This window comes from Eptatretus burgeri, chromosome 4 (genome assembly GCF_056783735.1).
Source record: "Eptatretus burgeri isolate ZD-2024b chromosome 4, Ebu_testis_v1, whole genome shotgun sequence".
In the NCBI taxonomy this organism is placed as follows: Eukaryota; Metazoa; Chordata; class Myxini; order Myxiniformes; family Myxinidae; genus Eptatretus; species Eptatretus burgeri.
Window position 1 is genome coordinate 19,246,739 of NC_140964.1, and position 23,040 is coordinate 19,269,778.

General features: G+C 46.6%; 1 protein-coding gene across 3 annotated transcripts in view; it reads right to left on the minus strand.

Moving 5' to 3' along the window:
• The window catches only part of LOC147027586 (uncharacterized), a 128,396-nt gene that overhangs the window by 81,551 nt on the left and 23,805 nt on the right, over positions 1 to 23,040 (minus strand). For all 3 annotated transcript variants that reach the window (XR_015057121.1, XM_085877100.1, XM_085877101.1), the window contains exon 3: positions 6,718 to 6,823. Coding sequence is in view for 2 of the 3 variants with exons in the window: in XM_085877100.1 (XP_085733226.1) it covers positions 6,718 to 6,823 (106 nt within the window). In the remaining variant the exon portion in view is untranslated. The remainder of the gene's footprint in view (positions 1 to 6,717; positions 6,824 to 23,040) is intronic.

Here is a 23,040-nt window from a genome sequence, read left to right on the forward strand (position 1 = left end):
AAGAGGCAAGCTGGTCCACAACCTCTATGGCTGCATCCAGTCCTTCGAGAACAAGCTGGAGCTGTGGGAGTCACAACTGCGTGCCGGCCGACTCGACCACTTCACTGCTCTGCAGGGACAACACGGTGAGGATGAGACCGTTTTTGAAGGTGAGAGGTATGCTACAGAGGTGGCCCGTCTGAAGAAGGAGTTCGAGAAACGATTCCAAGACTTCTGCAAGCAAAAAGTCAGCTTCGAGATCTTCACCATGCCCTTCTCATTCGATCCCTTGCAAGCCCCAACAGACCTGCAGGAGGAGCTGATAGAGCTGAAGAGTGACATCGACATCAAGGCCCAGTTCCTGGAGAAGGAACTCCAGGAGTTCTACAGGGGCTACCATGCCAGACCTTCCCCAGCCTGATCAAGCATGCCCAGAAGTTGTTTTCCATGTTTGGCAGCACATACTTGTGCAAGCAGTTCTTCAGCAAGCTGAAGTACTCCAAGAACAAGAACCGAAACGCCTTGTCCAAGATGCACCTGGAAGACACTCTTCGTGTTGCTTCCTCCCATCTGGTGCCCGACATCAACTTCATCCTGGGAGAGCAGAAGCAGTATCAAGTTTCTCATTGACTGAAAAAAATGCATCAAGTTTCTCATTGACTCTGAAAATGTTTCTCAGTATCAAGTTTCTCAATAAAATGCATCAATTTTTTTCTGGCTCCCAACATCCTTGGGAGTTGTGAATGCGGCCCGTGGGATCAAAAGGTTGGGGACCACTGGTGTAAAGCCTGAATGCTGTGGGTGCTGGTGCTCAAGCAGATGGTGGCGAACCCGGTCAAGAATTGTCCGAGCAAGCACCTTGCCCGACAATGAAAGCAGCGTCACTCCTCAGTTGTTATTGCAGTCCTGGCGATCACCCTTCCTTTTCTAGAGAGGGACAACAAGGCCCCTCTTCCAGTCAGTTGGGATGATGCCTGTGTTCCAGGCAGAGCAACCTTTGCATGCAACCACATGAGTGCTGCATTTCCACCAGCCTTGAGAAGTTCAGCATGGATGCCACAAATCCCAGAAGCTTTCCCCATTTCAACCGGTTCACCACAGCATGTGTTTCCACAAATGAAGGTGGATCACAGTCGATTGGAAGGTCAACAATTGGGAGAGCAACACCACTGACATCAAACTCAACAGCTGGTGGATCAGCCTGGTATAGCCGCTTAAAGTAACCGGCCCAGCGGGCTTTCACTTCGGACTCCTCTGTCAAGAGCCCTCCACCCTCCACTCCATCTGCTGTCCACTGAGGGATGGGCTTGGAGGAACGCAATGCGTGAATTCCCCTGTAAAGAGGATGAGAATCACCTGACCACAGGTGATGCTCTATCCCCTCACATATTCATCGCACATAGGCCTTCATGTCCAGTGTCCACCCTCAACGCACGTGCAGTTTTATGCCTCAAATCACTGAACAGCTCAGCTCAGCCATTAATCCTGGCCCTGCGACTCTGGTCAATGGTATCCAGTGTCCCTTGAAAGGCAAAACTCTTCTTCACCCGGCGGTGAGTTGCAAGACATCTCCTGGCAACATCAAGATTGGTGGTCTTGAAGGCACTCCACAACTATTCAAGATCCCCAAAGCAGTCAGAACCTCCAAATCCTGACTCAGCCTGTTGACGAGTTCCTCATTTACCCTCTCATCCTTGAGCTTGCCAACATCCAGCCTCGGCTGGGATGGTACCATTCTCCCGGATTTAAGCTGTAACTTCAGAGTTGCTACCAGAAGCCGGTGGTCAGTATTGAGGAACTGAGCACTCTGATCGACCCTGCAGTTCTGGAACATCCTCAAGCGACCATCAACGAGCACACGGTCAATCTCCTTTGCCACACCGCCAGTGTTGGAATACCAAGTCCAGCGATGAGCCTGTGGGTGCTGAAACCATGAACCAGCCACCCAATGTCCATGACTTCTTTCAAAGTCAAGGAACTTAGTGCTGTTCTGGTTCACAGTTCCAGACCCATGAGGACCAACACATGTTTCATAACCATCCCTATCAGTTGATGCATTGAAATCCCTCAAGACTCGAAGAGTATCTCGCCTGGGGCACTGATCAACCATAGACTCGAGTGTGGCATGGAACACGTCCTTCACTGTGAGTTCACTTGCCTCAGTTGGAGCATATACAGACACCAGAGAAATGACACCCAAGGAGTGACGAATCCCGAGTCTCATAATACGCTCGTTGACCGGTGTTACCCCAATTACCATTGGAATCAACTTGTTGGACACAGCCACAGCAACTCCTTGGACATGGTAACCATCAGAGCGATCAGACCAATAGCAGGTGTAAACACACGCCATGATCTCGCCATTATCCAGTCTCCGAACCTCAGAGAGTGCTGCAATACCGATGTTTAAACGCTTGAGCTCAGAAGAGAAGACAGGTCGGTGATCATCATCTCAGGGATAAGACATTCCAGGCACCCACCCGAAGAGACCGCCTCAGGAGAACCCAAGAAGACCGCCGTCTGGTGGACGACACCTCAGCACCACCCCGACACACACTACCACAATCTGACCCGGGAAGTTTACCCCATGGTTTTCCTCCCATCAAAGAGTGGGAGTCCTGAAGGATTTGCCCCAATCCTGACATCCGGTGAGCTGCCCTGCGGAGGGCAGCTGCAGAGGAGGTACTCCCACGGAGTGGGTTTTCAATTTTCTTTTGTTTTACGGAGTGAAGGGTTTTACGGTGGCCAGAGTGCAAATCCTGCGACCAACCTCATTTTAAACAAGTTTGATGAAATTCTACAATTTGCTTCTTGAGTTATCATGGAAACGAAAATCAAGACGGACAAACGGACGGACGGACAGACAACCCGGAAACATAATGCCTCCAGCACCCTTGGTGTGAAGGCATAAAAAAGGGTAATCCAACTGCAAGATGACGTCCACAGACAATTGGGCACTGATTATGGATGGCCATTGGCTCACAAGGAACTCCTCCACCCTTTGACAGGTTTTGTTTTTAATTCTGATGGGTGTCCATATCATACACCCTCACCATCAGAAAACCTGGTGGGGGAGATGGTTTTGTCACCGACAACAAAACAGGTGAGTTTCGGATGGCATGATACCTGCAGTAAATCACAGATCTGATCTGGCCTGAACTGACAATGACAATACCACCAAGCCCATGCCTTGATCAGGCCATCTCTCCAAACTGGATGATAAAGTAAAGAGTAGACTGATCAGAGAGACCACCAAGAGACCAATGGCAACTTTGAAAGACCTTCAGGCCTTTATGGCAAGGATTTGTCACTATGTACATGTGACAACAATATCCCAAGCACTCCATAAGTCTGGTCTGTACGGCAGGATGGCAAGAAGGAAGCCATAACTCAAAAAAGCCCACCTTGAGTCCCGTTTCAGGTATGCAAAAAAACACTCCGGAGATTTTGATGCCATGTGGCAAAAAGTTGTGGTCTGACGAAACCAAGCTCGGACTTTTTGGCCAAAATGTAAAACGTTACGTTTGGCAGACACCCAACACAGAACACCATCCTGACTGTGAAGCATGGTGGTGGCAGCATCATGTTCCCGGGATGTTTATTATCGGCAAGGACTGGGGCACTTGTCAGGATAGAAGGGAAAATGGATGGAGCAAAATACAGAAAAATTCTGCGAAAACCTGCTGCCCTGTGTAAGAAAGCTGAAATTGGGACGGAAGTTCACCTTTCAGCACGACAACGACCTGAAGCACACATCCAAAGCTGCACTGGAGTGGCTGAGGAACAAAAATATTAATGTCCTTGAGTGGCCGAGTCAGAGCCCCGACCTAAATCCAATCGAAAATCTGCAGCATGACTTGAAGATTGCTGTCTATCAACGCTGCTCACGCAACGTGACTAAACTTGAACAGGTTTGTGCAGAAGAATGGGCAAATATTGCCCAATCAAGGTGTGCAAAGTTGGGAAAGACCTGTCCCAACAGACTCACAGCTGTAATTGCTGTCAAAGGTGCTTCCACCAAGTATTAACTCAGGGGTGTCGACACTTATCCAACCAAGATATTCTAGTTTTGTATTTTTATTGATTTTCTGAAATTTGTTGAATTTATTTTTCATTTGGAAGTTTTGGGTTACGATGTGTAAATAAAGTGGAAAAAAAAGTCTGATTTGATGCAATTTAATTCCAGGCGAAAAAGGCAACAAAAGGTGAAAATTTTGAAAGGGGGTGGAGAATTTCTATGGGCACCATAATATATTTATAAATGAAAGCACATTAAAAAAAAAATAGCGAAACAATGTTTTTGTCACAATTTCGAGAGATTCCGTCATCTCGTGATGTTATGGTTCGAGAAACGAGCGTGTTGTTATACAGATAAATATTGGAACAGTCTCAGAAACCAAGAAAAGAGAAAATGCACAGGCTGCAAGTATTTATCTGAAAGAAGAGAATGTAGCACTTAATAACTTTAATCATACTGGGTTGGAGGTGGCAGCTGTGAGAGGGGAGAAAACAAAACCAAAAGAGAAAAAGAAAACATTTGTTGCTGCGAAACATGAAAAGTTTACGTACGAAACGGGAGGAGGACCGAAAAACAATAGAGTCCCCAATGGTTGAGACAGAGCAATTGTTCAAGATCATGAGAAAGCGTGGTGGACAGAATTTGATAATGATTGTATCGTGAAAGAAACTTGACCATTCCAGGTTAAAAGAACACTTTAGAAAGCACAAAAGAAGGAAACAGCTGCGACGGTTGAGTCGGCCATTTCCCCAAGGATCAAGATATTAAACCGCCGATTTGGGGCATTTAAATCACAGCCTGTTACGAGCGGTGATCAAGATTTGAGTGGCAAAGACAAATGCAGGTTTCATTTGATCCTGACAAAGCCTGGTGTTGGCTTAGTGGTTAGGGTGGCGGCTTGGGATCCCAGGGTCCTGAGTTCAAGCCCCGTTGGCTGCTGAATTAACACCAGGGGGTTGACTCAGCCTGTCATCCTTCCGAGGTCGGCGAAATGAGTACCAGTGTACTGGTCCCGGTGTATGCCCCGGTTAGAATAGGTGTACCATATCCCTGTGTGTCGTAAGAGGCGACCAGGGTTGGCGTCAGGAAGGGCATCCGGCCATAAAAACATTGCCTCAAGAAAAAGCCAAACCCCTGCAGAGCAGGGAAAAATGGCTGTAAAAACGGTCATATATATATTTGATCCTGACACTCAAACCACGTTTGAAATGACATTTCTGCTTTGAAAGTGTGAAAGCGATCCCGCTTCAGTCACGTCCGAGCGTTTTCTCTTTGAACCAACACCGTAAATGCGGGAAAAGGAAGAAAGCAACAAAATAAATAAATAATTGATGAGGGATAGTTTCTGCAGGAGTGGACTGTTCAGTATGCCCAATCAATCATACAGCCCATCATGCTGGAATCCCCTGGATGTTCAAATCCCATAATTATTGAATCAAGCATTCGCAATTCATGTTAAATTAGAATGGCACTCAATCGAGTGCATACCTCCACCAGGCCGAACAGTTTATGTTTTGTATCCCAATGATGGGCGGATCTGCATCCAGGCCTTTACCAAAATTGCTTTGGCTTGCACTCGTCACCTAATCAAATCATCCACCAAGTTTTGTCATAACATCCACAACTTTTTGAAACATCATGCTATTTCTACATATCGGTTTTGGCCCCATCTCTCAACGGTGAAGAACCAGGTTAAAAATTCTCGTATCCAGATTTGGATCTTCACCAAAATCGAATAAATTTGTCTTCATCATACACAAGCTGTCCACTAAATTCCATCCGAAACCGTCCACAACTTTTTGAGATATCCTGCACACAGACAAAAACAGAGACAGACAAAATAGGCAGACAGGTAAAACACAACCTCTGTCCACCTTTGGTGGCAGAGGTAAATATGCTCGTGTCCCCTTATGTCATGACGCTCGAGGTAAATGTACAAGCTCTCCATGTGCCCGAGATCACTGTATAAACAAATAAATATACCATCAGAGATGGGGAATTCCCCGCCATTGAATGAAAAAGGTCATACATATTCCAGATAATGAGGGAGGTGAATTGGAAACAAGACACCATTTGGTCATCTCGAAAAAGTTTCCCAGGGGTGAGGAACGTAGTAACCAAAAATAATTGAAATCAGATAAGCGGTTTTCCATTTATTACAAAAAACATTTTTTTCAAGATGGCCACTCCAGTCAGCCATCTTGGATCCGGCCACGCCCAAAATCAATAGGGTTCTTCCTTTTCAGGTGGTACATGTGTGACTCAAATTTCAAATCGATATGGCAAAAAAAAAAAATTTTCAAGATGGCCACTCCAGTCAGCCATCTTGGATCCGGCCACGCCCAAAATCAATAGGGTTCTTCCTTTTCAGGTGGTACATGTGTGACGCAAATTTCAAATCGATATGGCAAAAAAACATCTTTTTCAAGATGGCCGCCCCAGTCGGCCATCTTGGATCCGGACAGGCCCAAAATCAATAGGGTTCTTCCTTTTCAGGTGGTACATGTGTGACCCAAATTTCAAATCGATATGGCGAACAGTTTATGAGTTATCGCACTCACAGCTATAAATGTTGACGCCCGGACGGACGGACAGCCGGACGACCTGGGTGACAACAATATCCCCCTTCCGCCATGCAGCGGGGGATAATAAAAACAACAAAATATCCCAAACAACTTCAGTCCAACAGTGAAAACCAACTGTTGCCTCTGAGAACCAACCTTTAAAAATTTCTCGCTGTCTCTTGGTTCCCTCATCATCAGACGACAAGTCATTCCTATGTGAAGGAACCCTTGATGTGTCTGCAGTAACGTTCCTCACCTCTTCCTGCAATGACAAAGACAACTCAGCGTTACAATTCTTAGAAGAAAATATCAAACACAAAATGTCAATATTGCTATGGCACCAAAATGTGTGGAATCTATTTACTAAACCAAAACCACAGAGAAACAATCACAGTGAAGACATGTCATTAGGAAGACAAAGGACCTCTCCCATGCTTTGGAAAACCTTCTCTTCCATTTTTGCAGATGACTCCACATTGTCATACAGTATGGCATCACACTGAACGCCAGACCATAGCTATGTCACACTCTGCTTATATGGAATCGAAAAATGGAACGAGTATTTCAATCACGGCAAATCTCACAATCTCAACATGTCGCTCTGGTTGGATAGCAAAGCTGGCCTCCAAAGCCAAATGGAGACTGGTCATCCTCTGTCGGTCCAAATCATTCAATGGAAAAACAAAAACTACTCATAGCCTGCAAGGACTTGGTCTGTTGTTCAACAGAGTACTGCACTTCCCAATGGATTGGCAACCCAGCATGACATCCATCTCTGCTGGATAATGTGGAATCTAAAGTTGTCAATGTCATTAGCAGCCTGGTTTTGGCTTTACGGTTAAAGTGGCTGACTTAGGATCTCAGGTTCTTGAGTTCAAGCTTTCTGTCAAGCCGTTAAATAACACCCCAGGTGGGTTGACTCAGACTGTCATCCTTCCGAGGTCAGCAAAATCATCACCAGCTTACTGGAGCAGGGGGCACTGCATCAGTGGCACAGCCACGCTCCCAGCAATGGTGTAACCAGCAGCCACAGGCTGCATTCAGAAGAACAAACATTAGCATCTTTCACAACGATGTGAAAGCACAAGGCCTGTTGCCCTCATATTGCAGAAAAGTCAGTGGCCTCTATTTTATTTTAACAAACTCCCTTTCGGTCTCGCCACCTCTGCATCACCGGCCCTCTGACTCTTCCTCACTCCTCCAGGACACGTACTTTTTTTCCAGCAACCCCCACCGAGTTGAACTCCAAAAAATCTGGCTTTGCTGCCCACCTCCACTCTATTATTTCCCTTTCTTCAAGTTTGTGGATGTGCCTTCCTGACACTGTTCAAGTGCACTCTTCCCTCTCAGGCTGCAAGAACCCCCATCCCATATCTCCACACACAATCTTCTCAACCCCCATCAATCCCAACTCTGTTCGTTGCAAATCTAAAAGGTTTTCTTCTCTGCTATTTTCCTGTTTGTTCATTACCTTGCTTTTTGTGTCAACTGTGACCTCTGTCAGTGAGTTGCCTTTGTTTTACTCTGTCGCATCATTCTTCCATGAACGTAAATATTGTGTATGTATGCATGTCTTTGACTTTATATTCAGCATAATAAGCAGTAATTTTGGGAGGCAATGCCATTGTAATGTACGAAAATGAGCTTGACATAAGGTCAGGTCAGGTCAGGTCAGGTATGGGAGGATGTGCCAGAACAGCACGTCGCTGCGTCCACTTTCCGCCGGTACTCCAGGGGCCTCAGTCTGGCCATCCCCCAGGCAGATGCCAGGCCCATCCCCATCTCCTTGAGATGATGGTCAACCTGTTGCAACCATGAGGCACGTGGTCGACCCACTGGCCTCCTCCACTCATGAGACTCCCTCGCTGAGAGAATCTGGTGAGCAGGATCAGAGTCAGGAAAACGAGCCACATGTCCATACAGCCGCAACTGACGCTCACGGACTATGCAGGTAACAAATCTCATCCGAGTCTCTCTCAGCAACCGCTCGTTGGACACAAAATCCGACCAGCGATAGCCAAGGATTCTCCGAAGAGACCTGGTACCAAAGGAATTAAGTCTCCGTCTCAGATCCTTGGTCAGAGTCCAAGTCTCGCACCCATAGAGCAAGACTGGAAGTACCAAGGACCTGAAGACTCGGACTTTCGTCCTCCCGCACAGGTACCGGCAGCGCCACACCCCATGATCCAGTGAATCCATGACTCCCCAGGCCCGACCCAGACGTCTATTGACCTCTGAGTCGCAGCCAGCAGAGACATGAATATCACTGCCAAGGTAAGTGAATCTCTCCACGACCTCAACATCCTCACCACAAACAGACACAGACAGGACAGCAGCATCCAACATGTCACCGAAAGCCTGGAACTTAGTTTTGACCCAAGAAACCCGTAATCCCAACGGCTCCGACTCCTCATTCAGCACCTCGAGGGCCCCCAAGAGGATGTCTAAAGTCTCCGCAAAGATGACTGCATCATCTGCAAAGTCAAGGTCCGAGATCTTGACATTCCCAAATGACGCACCGCAACTTGATCTCTCCGACATCCTCCCTAGAATCCAGTCCATACAAGTGCTGAAAAGTGTGGGGGCAAGTACACATCCCTGACAAACTCCAGTAACAACTGGAAATAAGTCAGAGATGGTACCACCACACTTCACAGCACTCTCAGTACCAGAGTAGAGTTCAGACATCAGATCGATCAGTTTTGGTGGCACCCCACGAAGACCAAGAATCCTCCAGAGGACATCCCGATTCACTGAATCGAACGCTTTACAGAGATCAACATAGGCTGCAAGCAGCCCCTGCCGAAACTCTCGTCTGCGTTCGGTGAGGACACGAAGTGCAAGGATACGGTCAATCGTTGACCTCTTTGGTGTAAAGCCTGACTGCTCTGGACGCTGGTGCTCAAGCAGATGGTGGCGAACCCTATCAAGAATTATCCGAGCAAAGACCTTGCCCGGCACTGAGAGCAGCGTCACCCCTCGGTAGTTGTTGCAGTCTTGACGATCACCCTTCCCTTTCCAGAGAGGGACAACAAGGCCCCTCTTCCAGTCAGTTGGGATGATGCCTGTGTTGCAGGCAGAGCACAAAACTGCATGCAACGACACGAGTGCAGCATTTCCACCAGCCTTGAGAAGTTCGGCATGGATGCCACAGATCCCTGGAGCTTTGCCCCGTTTCAACTGGTTCACCGCAGCCCGTGTTTCCACAAGAGTAGGTGGACCACAGTTGATTCGAGGGTCAGCAACAGGGATTGTAACACCCTTGATGTCCAACTCGACAGCTGGGGGATCAGCCTGGTACAACCGCTCAAAGTAACCGGCCCAGCGGGCCTTCACTTCAGACTCCTCTGTCAAGAGCCTACCACTCTCTGCTCGAACTGTAGTGCTCCGAGGGATGGGCTTGGATGAAGGTAATGCGCGAATTCCCCTGTAAGCGGGACGAGAATCACCTGTCCACAGGTGATGCTCTACCCCCTCAGAGATTCCTCGCACATAGGCCTCCTTGTCCACCCTGAGTACACGTACAGTTTTACGCCTCAGCTCCCTGAACAGCTCAGCTCTGCCATTCAGCCTGGCCCTGCGACTCTGGTCAATGGTATCCAGTGTCCCTTGAGAGACAAAATTCTTCTTTGCCCTGCGGTGAGCTCCAAGGCATCCACCGGCAACATCAAGGACGGTGGTCTTGAAGGCGCTCCACAACTCTTCAGGACCCCCCAAAGCACCCAGACCCCCCAAGTGTCCACTCAGCCTGTTCGCAAACTCCTCAGCTACTCTCTCATCCCTGAGCTTGGCAACATCCAGCCTCGGCTGGGATGGTACCATTCTCCAGGATTTAAGGTGCAGCTTTAGAGTTGCTACAACAAGCCTGTGGTCAGTATTGAGGAACTGAGCACTCCGGTAGACCCTGCAGTTCTGGATCATCCTCCAACGACCGTCAATAAGGACATGGTCAATCTCCTTTGCCACACCCCCAGCGTTGGAATACCAAGTCCAGCGATGAGCTTGTGGGCGCTGAAACCATGAACCAGCCACCCTAAGTCCACGACTTCTTGCAAAGTCAAGGAACTTAGTGCTATTCTGGTTCATAGTTCCTGACCCATGGGGACCAACACACACCTCATAACCGTCCCTATCAGTTCCAGTCGATGCATTGAAATCCCCCAAGACTAGAAGTGTATCTCGTCTGGGGCACTGATCAACCACAGACTCGAGCGTGGCGTAGAATGCATCCTTCACGGTGAGATCACTCGCCTCAGTCGGAGCATAAACAGAGACCAGGGAAATGACACCTAAGGAGTGACGAATCCTTAATCTCATAATACGCTCGTTGACCGGTGTTACCTCAATTATCATTGGGGTCAGCTTATTGGACACAGCTACAGCAACTCCTTGGGTATGGTAACCATCAGAGCGACCAGACCAATAGTAGGTGTAACCACCCACCATTATCTCGCCGCAATCCGGTCTCCGAACCTCAGAGAGAGCTGCAATCCCGATGTCCAAACGCTTGAGCTCAGATGATAACAGAGACAGGTGATCATCCTCTCTTAGGGATAGGACATTTCAGGCACCCACCCGAAGGGACCGCCTCAGGTTAACCCAAGGAGACCGCCGTCTGGTGGACGACACCTCAGAACCACTCCGACACACTCTCCCGCAATCTGACCCAGGGATGTTACCCCGTGGTTTCCCTCCTATCAAAGATTGGGGGTCCCGAAGGCTTTGCCCCAATCCCGTCATCCGGTGAGCTGCCCTGCGAAGGGAAGCTGCACAGGAGGTACTCCCATGGAGTGGGTTTTCAGATTTTTTTTGCGTTTTTGCGTTTTGTGGAATGAAGGGTTTTACGGTGGCCGGAGTGCAAATCCTGCCACCAACCTCCTAATAAGAAGTGACCCAACTGCAGGAGGACGTCTGCAGACACAGTTGGGCACTAGATATGGATGGCCGTTGGCTCACAAGGAGCTCCTCCGCCCTTTGACAGGTTTTGTTTTTAATCCTGCTGGGTGTCCATATCCAAACACCCTCCTCACCAGAAAACCAGGTGGGGGAGACGGTTTAGTCGCCGACAACCCGACCATGGAACAGGTTAGTACAGGTTTACATGGTACCTGTAGCAGGTCACAGATCGAACCTGACCTGACTATCATCATAGGGTCATTCCGTGTTAAATTAGACAAAAAAAATGAAACCCCCCTCAGATTTTCCTGAAAAGATTCTCAAAGCTACCTTAACATCTATGAGGAAGGTTTGCCAAGTTATAGCTCAAAATTCCAAGTAGTGTCCGAGATATAGCCCGAAAAACACCCTCGGGGTGTTTCAATTCTGGCAGTCGCGAGTTGCAGATTTGTATCTGAAGCATTTTTGGAGGGCTCTAAATTCCAGTTTTACAAACAGAGTTCTGCAAATTCACACAAATGGTGTCTATTTGTGAGGCTTTCAGAATCTGACATCAAAATTTTTTTCTGAAAATACTTTTTAACATAAGTACTCTCAAAAGTAGTGATTTGTAACATGCAGTCAAAAATATTTTAGTTTTCAAATTGCTGCCAACAGGCAGTTTATTCATCATGAAGAATTTTGTTGCCTGATTTACATAATCGAGTGACTGGATCATTTACACAAGAAAACTGAAACCTTTTGGAGCAAAATCTTGGGTGCTATAGGTGTCTGAACTTTGCTCCAGACTCAACGACACTAAAATTTACCCTGGTTTTACCTCAAGTGTTCACCATGTTGACAGTAACATAGCTCTTTTAAATTTTTGTCACTTAAAGACACAGACATAGGCAAACTGTTGTAGAAAATTCAAGACTTGTTCTCAATCCCTTCTATTTTAAAACGAAAATTTTTCAAAAATGCATCAATTTCTAATGATTCTGCAGTCCCAAAAGCTACTTTTTTTTAAATAAATTTTTTTACTAACAAACATATAGAAAAAATAAAGATATTGTAAGGAAGTATGACTGAAGTAGAATCTAACAATATACAAATCAGTTTAGTAAAGCTTGAAGAAGTGTACCAAAATCATTTCCAAAGTTAGGCATGAAGCACAACTCCATCTTAATTAGGCTTTAACCTAATACACAGTCCTGTAGTAACTGCCAATGCTCATTGTTACATTTATAATTATATCCTGGCAATTATAAAACTAATCATTGTTCACTTTGTACAATGGATCCAAGTACATTTGTCTAAACAATTTGATATGAAATTATGAAAAAAAAGTTGAATCAGATATTGTACCTACATTTACAAATGGATGTAGACTTTAGTACAATGTAAACTAAGTATATAAACAATTAGATATGCAAATGAATATTTATAATGGTGATTATTATGATCACATGATGTGTCTTAATTTGTAGTTGAGATTGGCAGCAGCCTTAAACTAAAATATCCTTTAAAAAAATGTGAGCCAAATTAAAGTAACCACGTACTTGTTCTGACCAAAAAAACACAACAATTTCATCATTGTGGTGCCAACTTATGAATGTTTGGCATGGCTTCCACTTCAAAAGCACACCTATTGCTTTTATTCTACATCTTTCATCGAACATGTTTTTTTATAAATAGTGCGCCTTTATAAAAATAGAAGAGATTGAGAACAACTCTTGAATTTTCTACCACAGTTTGCCTATGTATGTGTCTTTAAGTGACAAAAATTTAAGAGCTGTGTTACTGTCAACATGGTGAACACTTGAGGGAAAACCGGGGTAAATTTTAGTGTCGTTGAGTTTGGAGCAAAGTTCAGACACCGAGAGCACCCAAGATTTTGCTCCAAAAGGTTTCAGTTTTCTTGTGGAAATAATCCAGTCACTAGATTATGTAAATCAGGCAACAAAATTCTTCATGATGAATAAATTTGAAAACTCAAATTTTTATGACTGCATGTTACAAATCACTACTTATGTTAAAAAGTATTTTAAGTAGAACATTTTTTATGTCAGATTTTGAAAGCCTCACTAATAGACATCATTTGTGTGAATTTTCAGAACTCTTTGTAAAACTGGAATTTAGAGCCCTCCAAAAATGCTTCAGAAACAAATCTGCAACTCATGACTGCCAGAATTGAAACACCCCGAGGGTGTTTGTCGGGCCATATCTCGGACACCACCTGGAATTTTGAGATATAACTTGGTAAACCTTCCTCATATATGTTAAGGTCGCTTTGAGAATTTTTTTTCAGAAAAATACGAGGGGGTCACCGCAACCCCCGACTGAAATGACACAGAATGAGCCCATAATAAACCGTGAAATGTACAACACTGCAGAAGTTTGGGTTATTTTTCACTGTTGTGCTGCTATTCCCCATTAAACATTTGTGGGGAGTTGGAAATGTGCAATGCAGGGTAGATAAATATTCAAAATTCTGTGAAAGCCAATTTAATATCACAGTTACCCTAACATAAATTAGGAAATTGCAAAAGTTTTATTTTTGCGAGACATATCGTTGTCGTCATTCCAGTTGCCTGGTACGAGTCCGGCAAGTCACCTCAATGCCACCATAACGGTCAACCAACTTGAAGACCCCCAGCCGGATCACGTGTCCCATGGTCACGATACCGTGTGGTTGAGGCCACCAAATAGGCCGTGTGCGATGCTAATTAGCACGATGACTGGTCTCCAATTAAACCAACTGCAGCCAGAGATGTGTGGCGTTTAATTTCCACAGCCAATTAATCCTCAATGGGCTTTGCTAATCACCACAGAGTGACCACTACAACCCAAATTCACTCCGAGAGCAGGTATATTAAATGAGCAAACAAGGGTCACAGGGAGGGAATATACAAGAAGCAATAAAGGAATAAACTAGAAGGGCACTTGGAAGAGCGCATACTTCTGCCACGCAATGCGTGATCCAGTAAAACATATCAGGGCATAATTTTTTTTTAAACATCATGCTATATAATCGGTCTCTTCGCCCCATCTCTGAATAGTGAAGAATCGCTTGAAAAATAAAAAATTCTCGTCTGAATTTTCACCAACATCAAATCAATTCTTCCTCATCACACACCAAACCTGCTCACCAAATTTCATCCGAATCCGTCCACAACTTTTTGAGATATCCTGCTCAAAAACAAAAACAGACAGACAAGGGTGAAAACATAACCTCCTATTACCTTCGGTGGCCAAGGTTAGAAAAAAAAGAAGTCAGCAAACAATCTCCTTAGCCACTACTGATACGCGCCCATGGTACCAACGACCAATGGGTGCCTTAATTATCTAACTTACGGCCTCATAATGAAAGCAACAGTAAAATGGGAGTGGGGGGGGGGGAGTTAGGGTTTGGACTAGAGTACACAGACAGCAGGGTTGAAGGTCAAAATAGTGGGAGACTTGGACAAATAATGGATGTGGGGAGGAATGAAAGCAAAGGGAGGATACAGGTGGGTGAACAAGATGGATACAGCCACAAACTCTCAATCACAGAAGTGGAAAGGGAAGCTGGAAACATGGAAAGGGATTTGCTTGGGCTAGATTAAAGGGGGTAGAAAAGATCACGGTTGTGGATGGGGGGTGGTGTGAGATGGTGGTGAACAGCTATCTTGAAGCCCTGGAGAGAAGAATGGGATTGAAATGACTGAGGAAGTTGGTTCCACTGGCTGGATTAAAGAGGAACGCATGAGTGGCAGTGAGCGAGTCTGGATTTTTGGAGTTTCACTGGGAGAGGCTTATTTGTAGACCTCATGACACTTGGGTAAAATTATAAGATGTAATTAAAATTAAAAAAAACAAAAGCATGGGAAAGGATGTTGGCCTCTGAGATTAACCATAATCCTCTGAATGTCACAAGAAATGATCATGTGAAACCATCCCAACATCATTCTTTGAATAATGGTTGTTCCTACTCCCTATCCATTTTAGTTCCTCACAGCAGCGTTCTGGGCCCTGTTCTTTTTCTGGTTTTCATCAATGATTGCTCAGACTCTCTGGAAAATCCTCTTTATCTCTTTGCTGATGACTCCACCCTATGCTGCACCATCTGTCATCCCTCAGATGGGCAGGCAGCAGCTGTTTCACTCTCTGCAGATCTTGGTAAAATGACAAACTGGTCCAACACGTGGATCATTGGTATCTCCCACGATGAGGCCGAGTCTTTGGGCCCATCACTCTCTCAAAGCAGGCAGGTCAGTGATCTTTCTGTCTTCTTCCGTCTCACCCCCCCCCCACCACCGACTCTGTCTGCGATATGTTCCCCCCCCCCAATATTTCCGCAGGGCGCTCAGCTCAAGGTCCGCCAGCAAACCCTTCTGGTCACACTACCAAAATCACGAATCACAGCTCACCTTCACTCTTTCATTCCTCTTTTTCACCACCAATGAAATAAACACCCATGCTATCTTCAATCCCATTCTTCCCTCCAGGGCTTCAAAACAGCCGTTCACCACCACCTCTTATCTTCTGCCATCCAAAACCACGATCTTTTCTTCCCAGGTTAATCCACCCCTAACCCACCTACTTCAAATTCCCCACTTTCCTTCCTGAAAATCCCTGTAATGTCCATCTTGTGTACCCCATGTTCTCCACCCCTCTCCCTCTCCCTTCCCTCTCCTTCCCTCTCCCTTCCACAGATCTAATGTCTCTGTTCCCCACAGTTTTATCCTTCCCACTCCCGCCCCTCTTGCCTCATGCCCCCTTGCTGTGCGTTGTGTGTTAGCTCTCATACTAGCCTCGACAAGGTATACAAAAAAAACAAAAAAACATTAATACATTCAATGTACGAACACGAATGAAAACAAAACAAACCACAACACAATGCACCGACACACCCACAGAGAGATATTGTTACGAATCTGGAAACCATTGGCCTTCACACATCCAGTTGACCCAAAGTTTAGTTATTTCGTTAGGTAAGTATCGTGCAAATGACATGGAATGTGTGGAAATGGGACACGGACCGATCCAGACGGGAGATGTGGGTCGTGTAATGGACGGATTTATTTTGGAGACCGTGCCGGCCCCGCGGGACGCTGCGTGCGAAGTCAGTTCCGTGTTTTGCGAACGGCCCAGGCGCGCACGTTTGCGTGATCGGGAGCCGGCGTTAAAATGTTCTACGCTTGGTACAAGACACCAGCGCGGATGGCTAGAATGGCGACGAATTGAATTGTGTGAATTCGGAAAGCACGTGTCCCCATGTGAGCACGTGCACAGAGGCCCACGTGCTGCTCGCCGTGAGTACAGTTCGTGGGACGCACGGAGCGGGCCCCCGGGGCGACGACGCCGGGCCTGTTTGCATGGTAAGCCTCACAGGGTCCGTGTGCGGGTGATGTCACCGGGGATCTCGCAGCACGAAATGCGGGTGAGTGGAGCACAGTGCTTTGCATGGGGAACACCAAGGAAGCGAGCGGTTGTTGCAATCAACGGGGCGACGTTACGCTCGGATGTATCGCCCATACGGAGGGGACGAGCGAGTCATAAACTGCCGCTCTGGCGATGCAAAGATGGCCGAGCCTTGCACGAGCACCCGATACCCCGGCCACAATGTGGCAAACATCCTCGCCCGGGCAAAGGAGCACGAGTTAGTAGGAAGGGTTTAGCGTTAGATAGACCGGCCTCACGGGGGCATGAGCCGTCCTCCATGGGGCCTGGTGAAACAAGTTCGAGGGAATGTTAGGTTAGATTTAGAAATGAATTTTGGGAGACACAGACAGACATGGACTGTGTAGTGGGGACGTAGCTTAGCAGAAGAGGAGTTAAAAGGAACGTGCATTCGAGTAAGGGATGATGGGAAGCACGAGCTCGTCAGGGGGACGTAGTTTGGAGAGTGTGTTGTAAGAAAAAAAAATCAAGAAAAAAAGAAATACAATGAGTGAATGTGGGACAGCGGGCCCAAGTGTAAATGGAGTGAATGTGGAATGCATGGTGCGAATGAATGAATCCCACCCAAGGAAACCCGGGGTTCGTGCAATGTTACTTAGTGGGTTAGTTAAATTAACCAAAACGGATGTCGGTTTGTTGTTGGTGTAGCACGAAGGCACGAAACCTTTTTGAAGGGTGCAGGAGTCCATTGACCGGCTGGAAGCGTGGCTGTGGAAAGGTGAGTACTGAGTAGAGGGCACCCCAGGCAAGGAGAAGTTGGCCAGAGTAGGCCATGGGTCCAAGCGACCGGGAAAGTGAAATGGGCACGGGTGACCCTCGGAATGGGACCCGGAACACCAGAAATGCCACGTGGGCATATACGGGGGAGTAGCCAGAAAGGGCACTCCCCGCGTTCATACGGAGTAGATAGACTCGGAGACAGCCTCAGCTGCCCGGGGGTGCCGTAGTTCGAGTTCGGCAGATGGAAATCCCTGCCAATTGAGCCACGCTGCCCAGCCACGAAATTATGCAAGGGCACGAGAGAAAATTTGAGGGCCAGGCCCAAATTTATAACAGATACCAACACAGGCGACGGGAATAATGGTTTCCAGAACCGATAGTTTAAAGAGACAGGCGTGTTGAAAAGCCCCGGGGATTGTTTAGACTTTAGAGTTTAATAAAGGATAGGACAGATCGGAAATGTGTACCCCTTCGCACCATCCATTCCTTCGCTGCCCGTAGGCCGCTGGAGCCACCATGGGAAATTGCTGAAATCTGTGGAGGTTGTTCTGAGGCTCCATTGGGCCTCGAGACAGATCCACCTGTCTCTTCCTTATTCCCCTCAAGAAGGACCTTACGGGTTGGGAGTAGGCAGGTAGGATAGGTTAGCCGGACAAGGACAGCAGGAGGGTTAGGGACACTTGGAATTATAAAAGAAAAAGAAAAAAAGAAAAAAAAAGGAGAAAAAAAAGGAGGGGGGAAGTCAATTTTGTTGTTGCAAACTCAGGGAGTGGGTGTGGATAAAGACAGGCAAAGGCAATAGGTTGGGGGGGAGACAGTAGGGTAGGTCCGAGCCCGTTTTTGGAGCGGCCGGCACCACCGCACTCCCTCCAGAACCTCACGGACCAGACCAGAGGCTGGCCAGCTTCATTTACCTCGCCATACTTTGTCTTGCCTACCTTTGCCTTGACCCCATGCCTGCCAAGCCCTTGTTTGCATTCCCCCCGTGTCAACCATCTTCACCATATGCGCCAGGACCATCCCAGCAAGTGTTTGCAGGGACTGCCCTGCAGGCAGCCACACCACAGGGACTGCATTTGACCTGCAGAATGATTGACTTTGCTGTGCCTTTTTCCCACAGATCACAAGTCCTGGGCCATGGTTAGTGTAAATCGTAAAATTGTAACCCACCTGTTTGTGTTCGCGCCGACAATGTATTTAAGTTGCCTGAGCGAGTCTGATAGTTTAGTTATGCAGCGCACTAGGTTATTTATTTTTGGGACATGTATTCAAATGTCGCACTCAGGGATCCGTAGGTAAAACGTACTTGGGGGGGGGGGGGAGGAGGGGACCTACACCTGCATGGCACACAAAAATTTACGACTCGAGATGAGTCACAAAAAGGGGGGGAGTGTTACGAATCTGGAAATCATTCGCATTCACACATACAGCTGACCCAAAGATAGGTTATTTCGTTAAGTTTATGTGGCAAGTTAGAATCTCTCCCCTATGTCTAATGAGAATTTAATGTGTGCGCTGTGAGTTTCTTTCTCGTTAGTCTTCTGCATTAAATCCACCTAAACTCCTTCAGACCCGACCCCGCCCCAGCAAGATGGAATGTTCGCCTCGTCCAATGAGGGGAGGACACCGATCGCCCAACGCCCCCCGACCAATCTGTAGGTGAGTTACCTCAGAGCGGATCCCTCCACCCGCCCGGGGGAAGGATAATAAGGGTGGCGAGCAGTCTCAGCAGGGTCTTTGGTTCTTTGGTCTTTTTCGGGGTTCCTTGGTGGTCGGTGGTCGTGGCGGAGGTGTTTTGTGGTGCTCGTGTCGTCGATCGTGGCAGCCGGGATCGTGGGCTCGAGTCGGTAAAACCGCATGAGGCGGCCAGGTACCCGGCCAGACTCTGGCCCTCAGCTCGCCTTCCATCCCGAGCTGAAGGGCCGAGTAAAAACCCACGAGGTCCGTGTGTGTGTGTGTGTGTGTGTGTGTGTGTGTGTGTGTGTGTGTGTGTGTGTGTGTGTGTGTGTGTGTGTGTGTGTGTGTGTGTGTGTGTGTGTGTGTGTGTGTGTTTTCGACGCACGTGATCTGGTCGTAGCCCTCTTCCAGTGAGCTGCAGTATTTACCAAGTATTCTCATAAACCAATACAGAAACATCATGAAGCCAACCGGTTTGCGAGCTCACAATTATTGTTACAATGCCACATGGTACTTGTAATAATAATAATAATGAAAAAGTGACTTGTATTTCTTGTAATTTATTGTTCTCTAATTCTTGAAAGCAAGTATTATAATTCCACATGGTTGTGGACTTTCTGTGTGGGGATGGCACAGAGCCGACATACGGCTGTGCATGGTGTTATTACTGCCCATTATATAATGTGAAGTGTTTTCACACACAATTGACAAGATAATCCATTGTGCAATCAAAATAAAACTCTCCAGCACTGAGCCCGACGACAGTTTAGGCCACCCGGAACGAAGTTCCGAACGACCGTCGATCCATCCACAAACAGGGGTGCAAATTAACACTTTTATCCACCGGCCAGCAGGGCCGGTGACTAGATAAAGTTACCGGCCCAGCAGAATTTCTACTGGCCGGATAAAATAAAGACAAAAGTCACAAATTTGATATCAAACACTTTTAATATACTCACTTGTACTCTTACAGTACTGTAGGTGGCCAAATTAACTTTGACAGACTCACTGTCTTTATGAACTGGCAACGAACAAAAATCATTAATAATGGCAACAAATTCATCACCAAGAGGCACAACAATTCAATCTGATTCAGAATGGGAGAGATAGACCGACTCAGAATCACTCTCAGAGTCACGATCTGACAAATTCTGAGTCAGACTGTCAGGTTGGCTTTGGGTGCTACGTCGAGTACCACGCGCTTGTTTCAGGTGGGGTTTTGGTGGTGTACATTTCGCGCCGATCAGCGAGGCTGGTTTCCAATAAGTGAAAAAAATGAAGTTTTATTTTGGATGCAGAATATAATGAAATTCGAACACAAGGACGATGACAAGACGTTTGTTACAGGTGGGGTTACATGTTTGGGTGCTACAACGTTGACGACTACACGCCAAACCGTAAAATCTCGCGCAATCATGCGTGATTTGGAACGAGATGAAAACAGACAAAATGGCAGCCACAGAATTACCGGTGATTTCTGCGGACAAAAACAGTAGTTCCAGTTGAGAAAACTAGTAGAGAAGCCAGTACAAATTGTACAAAATAACAGGAATCACCGGTGATTCGCCAGCCGGGCAGGTAAGGCAGTATTGTGTACCCGCCCAGCACAAAAATTAGGCGCCATTGGCGACCGGGTGGCCGTTAATTTGCACCCCTGACAAATACTTTCAACTTCTTCTCTGATACTACACAGAGTATTTCGATGAAACTCTACCACAATGTTCATTATCGTGTATGTACAAAAGTTTGTCAATAGCATTAAAAAAAAAATATATATATATATATATATATATATATATATATATATATATATATATATATATATATATATATATAAATATATATTGTTATAGATTTCCGCCGCGTTCGGCGTGCGGACAACCGTTTTAGCCAAATCACAGTCGCGCGCCCACTGAAGGCGACAATCCAGTCGTGACTTTCCGGAACAACCCCGGAATCTTGCCACGGATGCCTTAACGCATCATAAACCAGTCAATACTCTGTCCAGGCGCTACAGGGTCGATCGCCGAATTGTCGATTTACCATACTATTCGCACGGACAGAAATACCGAGAGTTTATACCTCGACGGAACTTGCACGAAAACGAGCCGCTTAAGCGTACTCGTTCCGTGTGCGAAGCCGAGCGGTGTAAAATCGCCAAATCCCATCGGACAAATGATCACGTTTATCAGCCTTAATAGCCAGCTAATTCTCCGAACGCACAATGGCAGTCAATGTGAGGAAATTACACGACGAGCAGGTTCATGTTCAACAATGGGGGAGATTTATTTGAACAAGCACATAAGCAATCAATGGGGGGATGGGGACATGACACGAGAAAACCCTACAGCCGAGTATTAGAAATGCAAGTATACACAGGCACTTACAATTCACTACTTATTGAGACAAGGCCCACAGACTTCCACACAAAACCCAGGGAAAAGAAATGGGCTCTTAAGCCTTTCATGTTCTCAGAGCCGGGGTGAGCAGAAGGCTCCGAGAGGCCAGGCCGGTTACCTGGCCACCCCTTGGTGGCGACTCGGTGGTCTTCGCTCGGCGACCCTTGGCGTCTCGGTCCCGTCTGTTACGCTGCCAATGTGCCAGTCGCTTGAGAAGTTTAGCGGCTCGAGCAGCCGGACGAGCGGCTTGAATGGCGGCTGGCTTGGTCGGGCCTGGCGACGAGCCCGACTCTCCACTGCAGACTCCGCTGGCTGCTCCAAGACTCCACAACTCAACTCCAACTCCTCTCTCCCTCCCCGACAACTCCGCTGGGCTCGCTCTCTCTCCGTCTTTTATTCGCTCCGATGCGCTTCCCTACCCCCTTCCCGGCGCGCAGGGAAAGTCCCTTGGGGTGGGAGTTGGCACTTGCTTTTTTTCCTGAGCATACTTTTTGTAACGGTCAATTTTGTTCACCCGTTCTGAGGGATCCGCCCCAACCGGCAATCCTGTTTACATCCCAGAATATCGGGGCAGGAGTTGTCGAGTTGTTCTTTTCGGAGAATACTTTTCGTAACGGACGTGGAGAATGTGGCTCCTTTGGCGGTGTTTGTGGAGATGGCATGGTTGTAGAGATATTGTTTGTTTGAAATAAAACATAGGACATAATAAACGGCTAACTCAAAGATTCACAGCCCAGCACACGAATAAATCCCTTTATACATCGGTGGGGAAATCTAACCTGAAACACACACTTATCAAAATAACTGATCTCTGGGGAACCTGAATGGTGGTTTGCGTAACTATATATATATATATATATATATATATATATATATATATATATATATATATATATATATATATATATATATATATATATATATATATATATATATATATATATATATATATATATATATATTGTTGTGGTTGACGAAATTCGCAAACCACCATTCAGGTCCCTTAGGTGAGATATCTCTGTAAGTATATGTGTAGTTAGGCCCAAACCCGTTGTTTAGAGGGAATAAATGTCATTCACTCGGGCTGCGACCCTTCAGGATAGCCGTTTTTCTTTTACTATCTTTATTTTGGACCAGCCGCCATTACTACCACCACCAACCACGTCTCAACAGTCATCACACAACAACCACCAACCACAACTCCGCTTCACAACCACAGCCACGACCTTTACCGTCACCACTCGCAACCATCGCATCACCACCATTTCCGCGCCACTTGTGGGCACCGATACTGGACTCGTGCAGGGCGCGCACCGAGCAGCGGGTACAGAGGCACAGCCTTTCCGAAGAAAACGGATCAAAA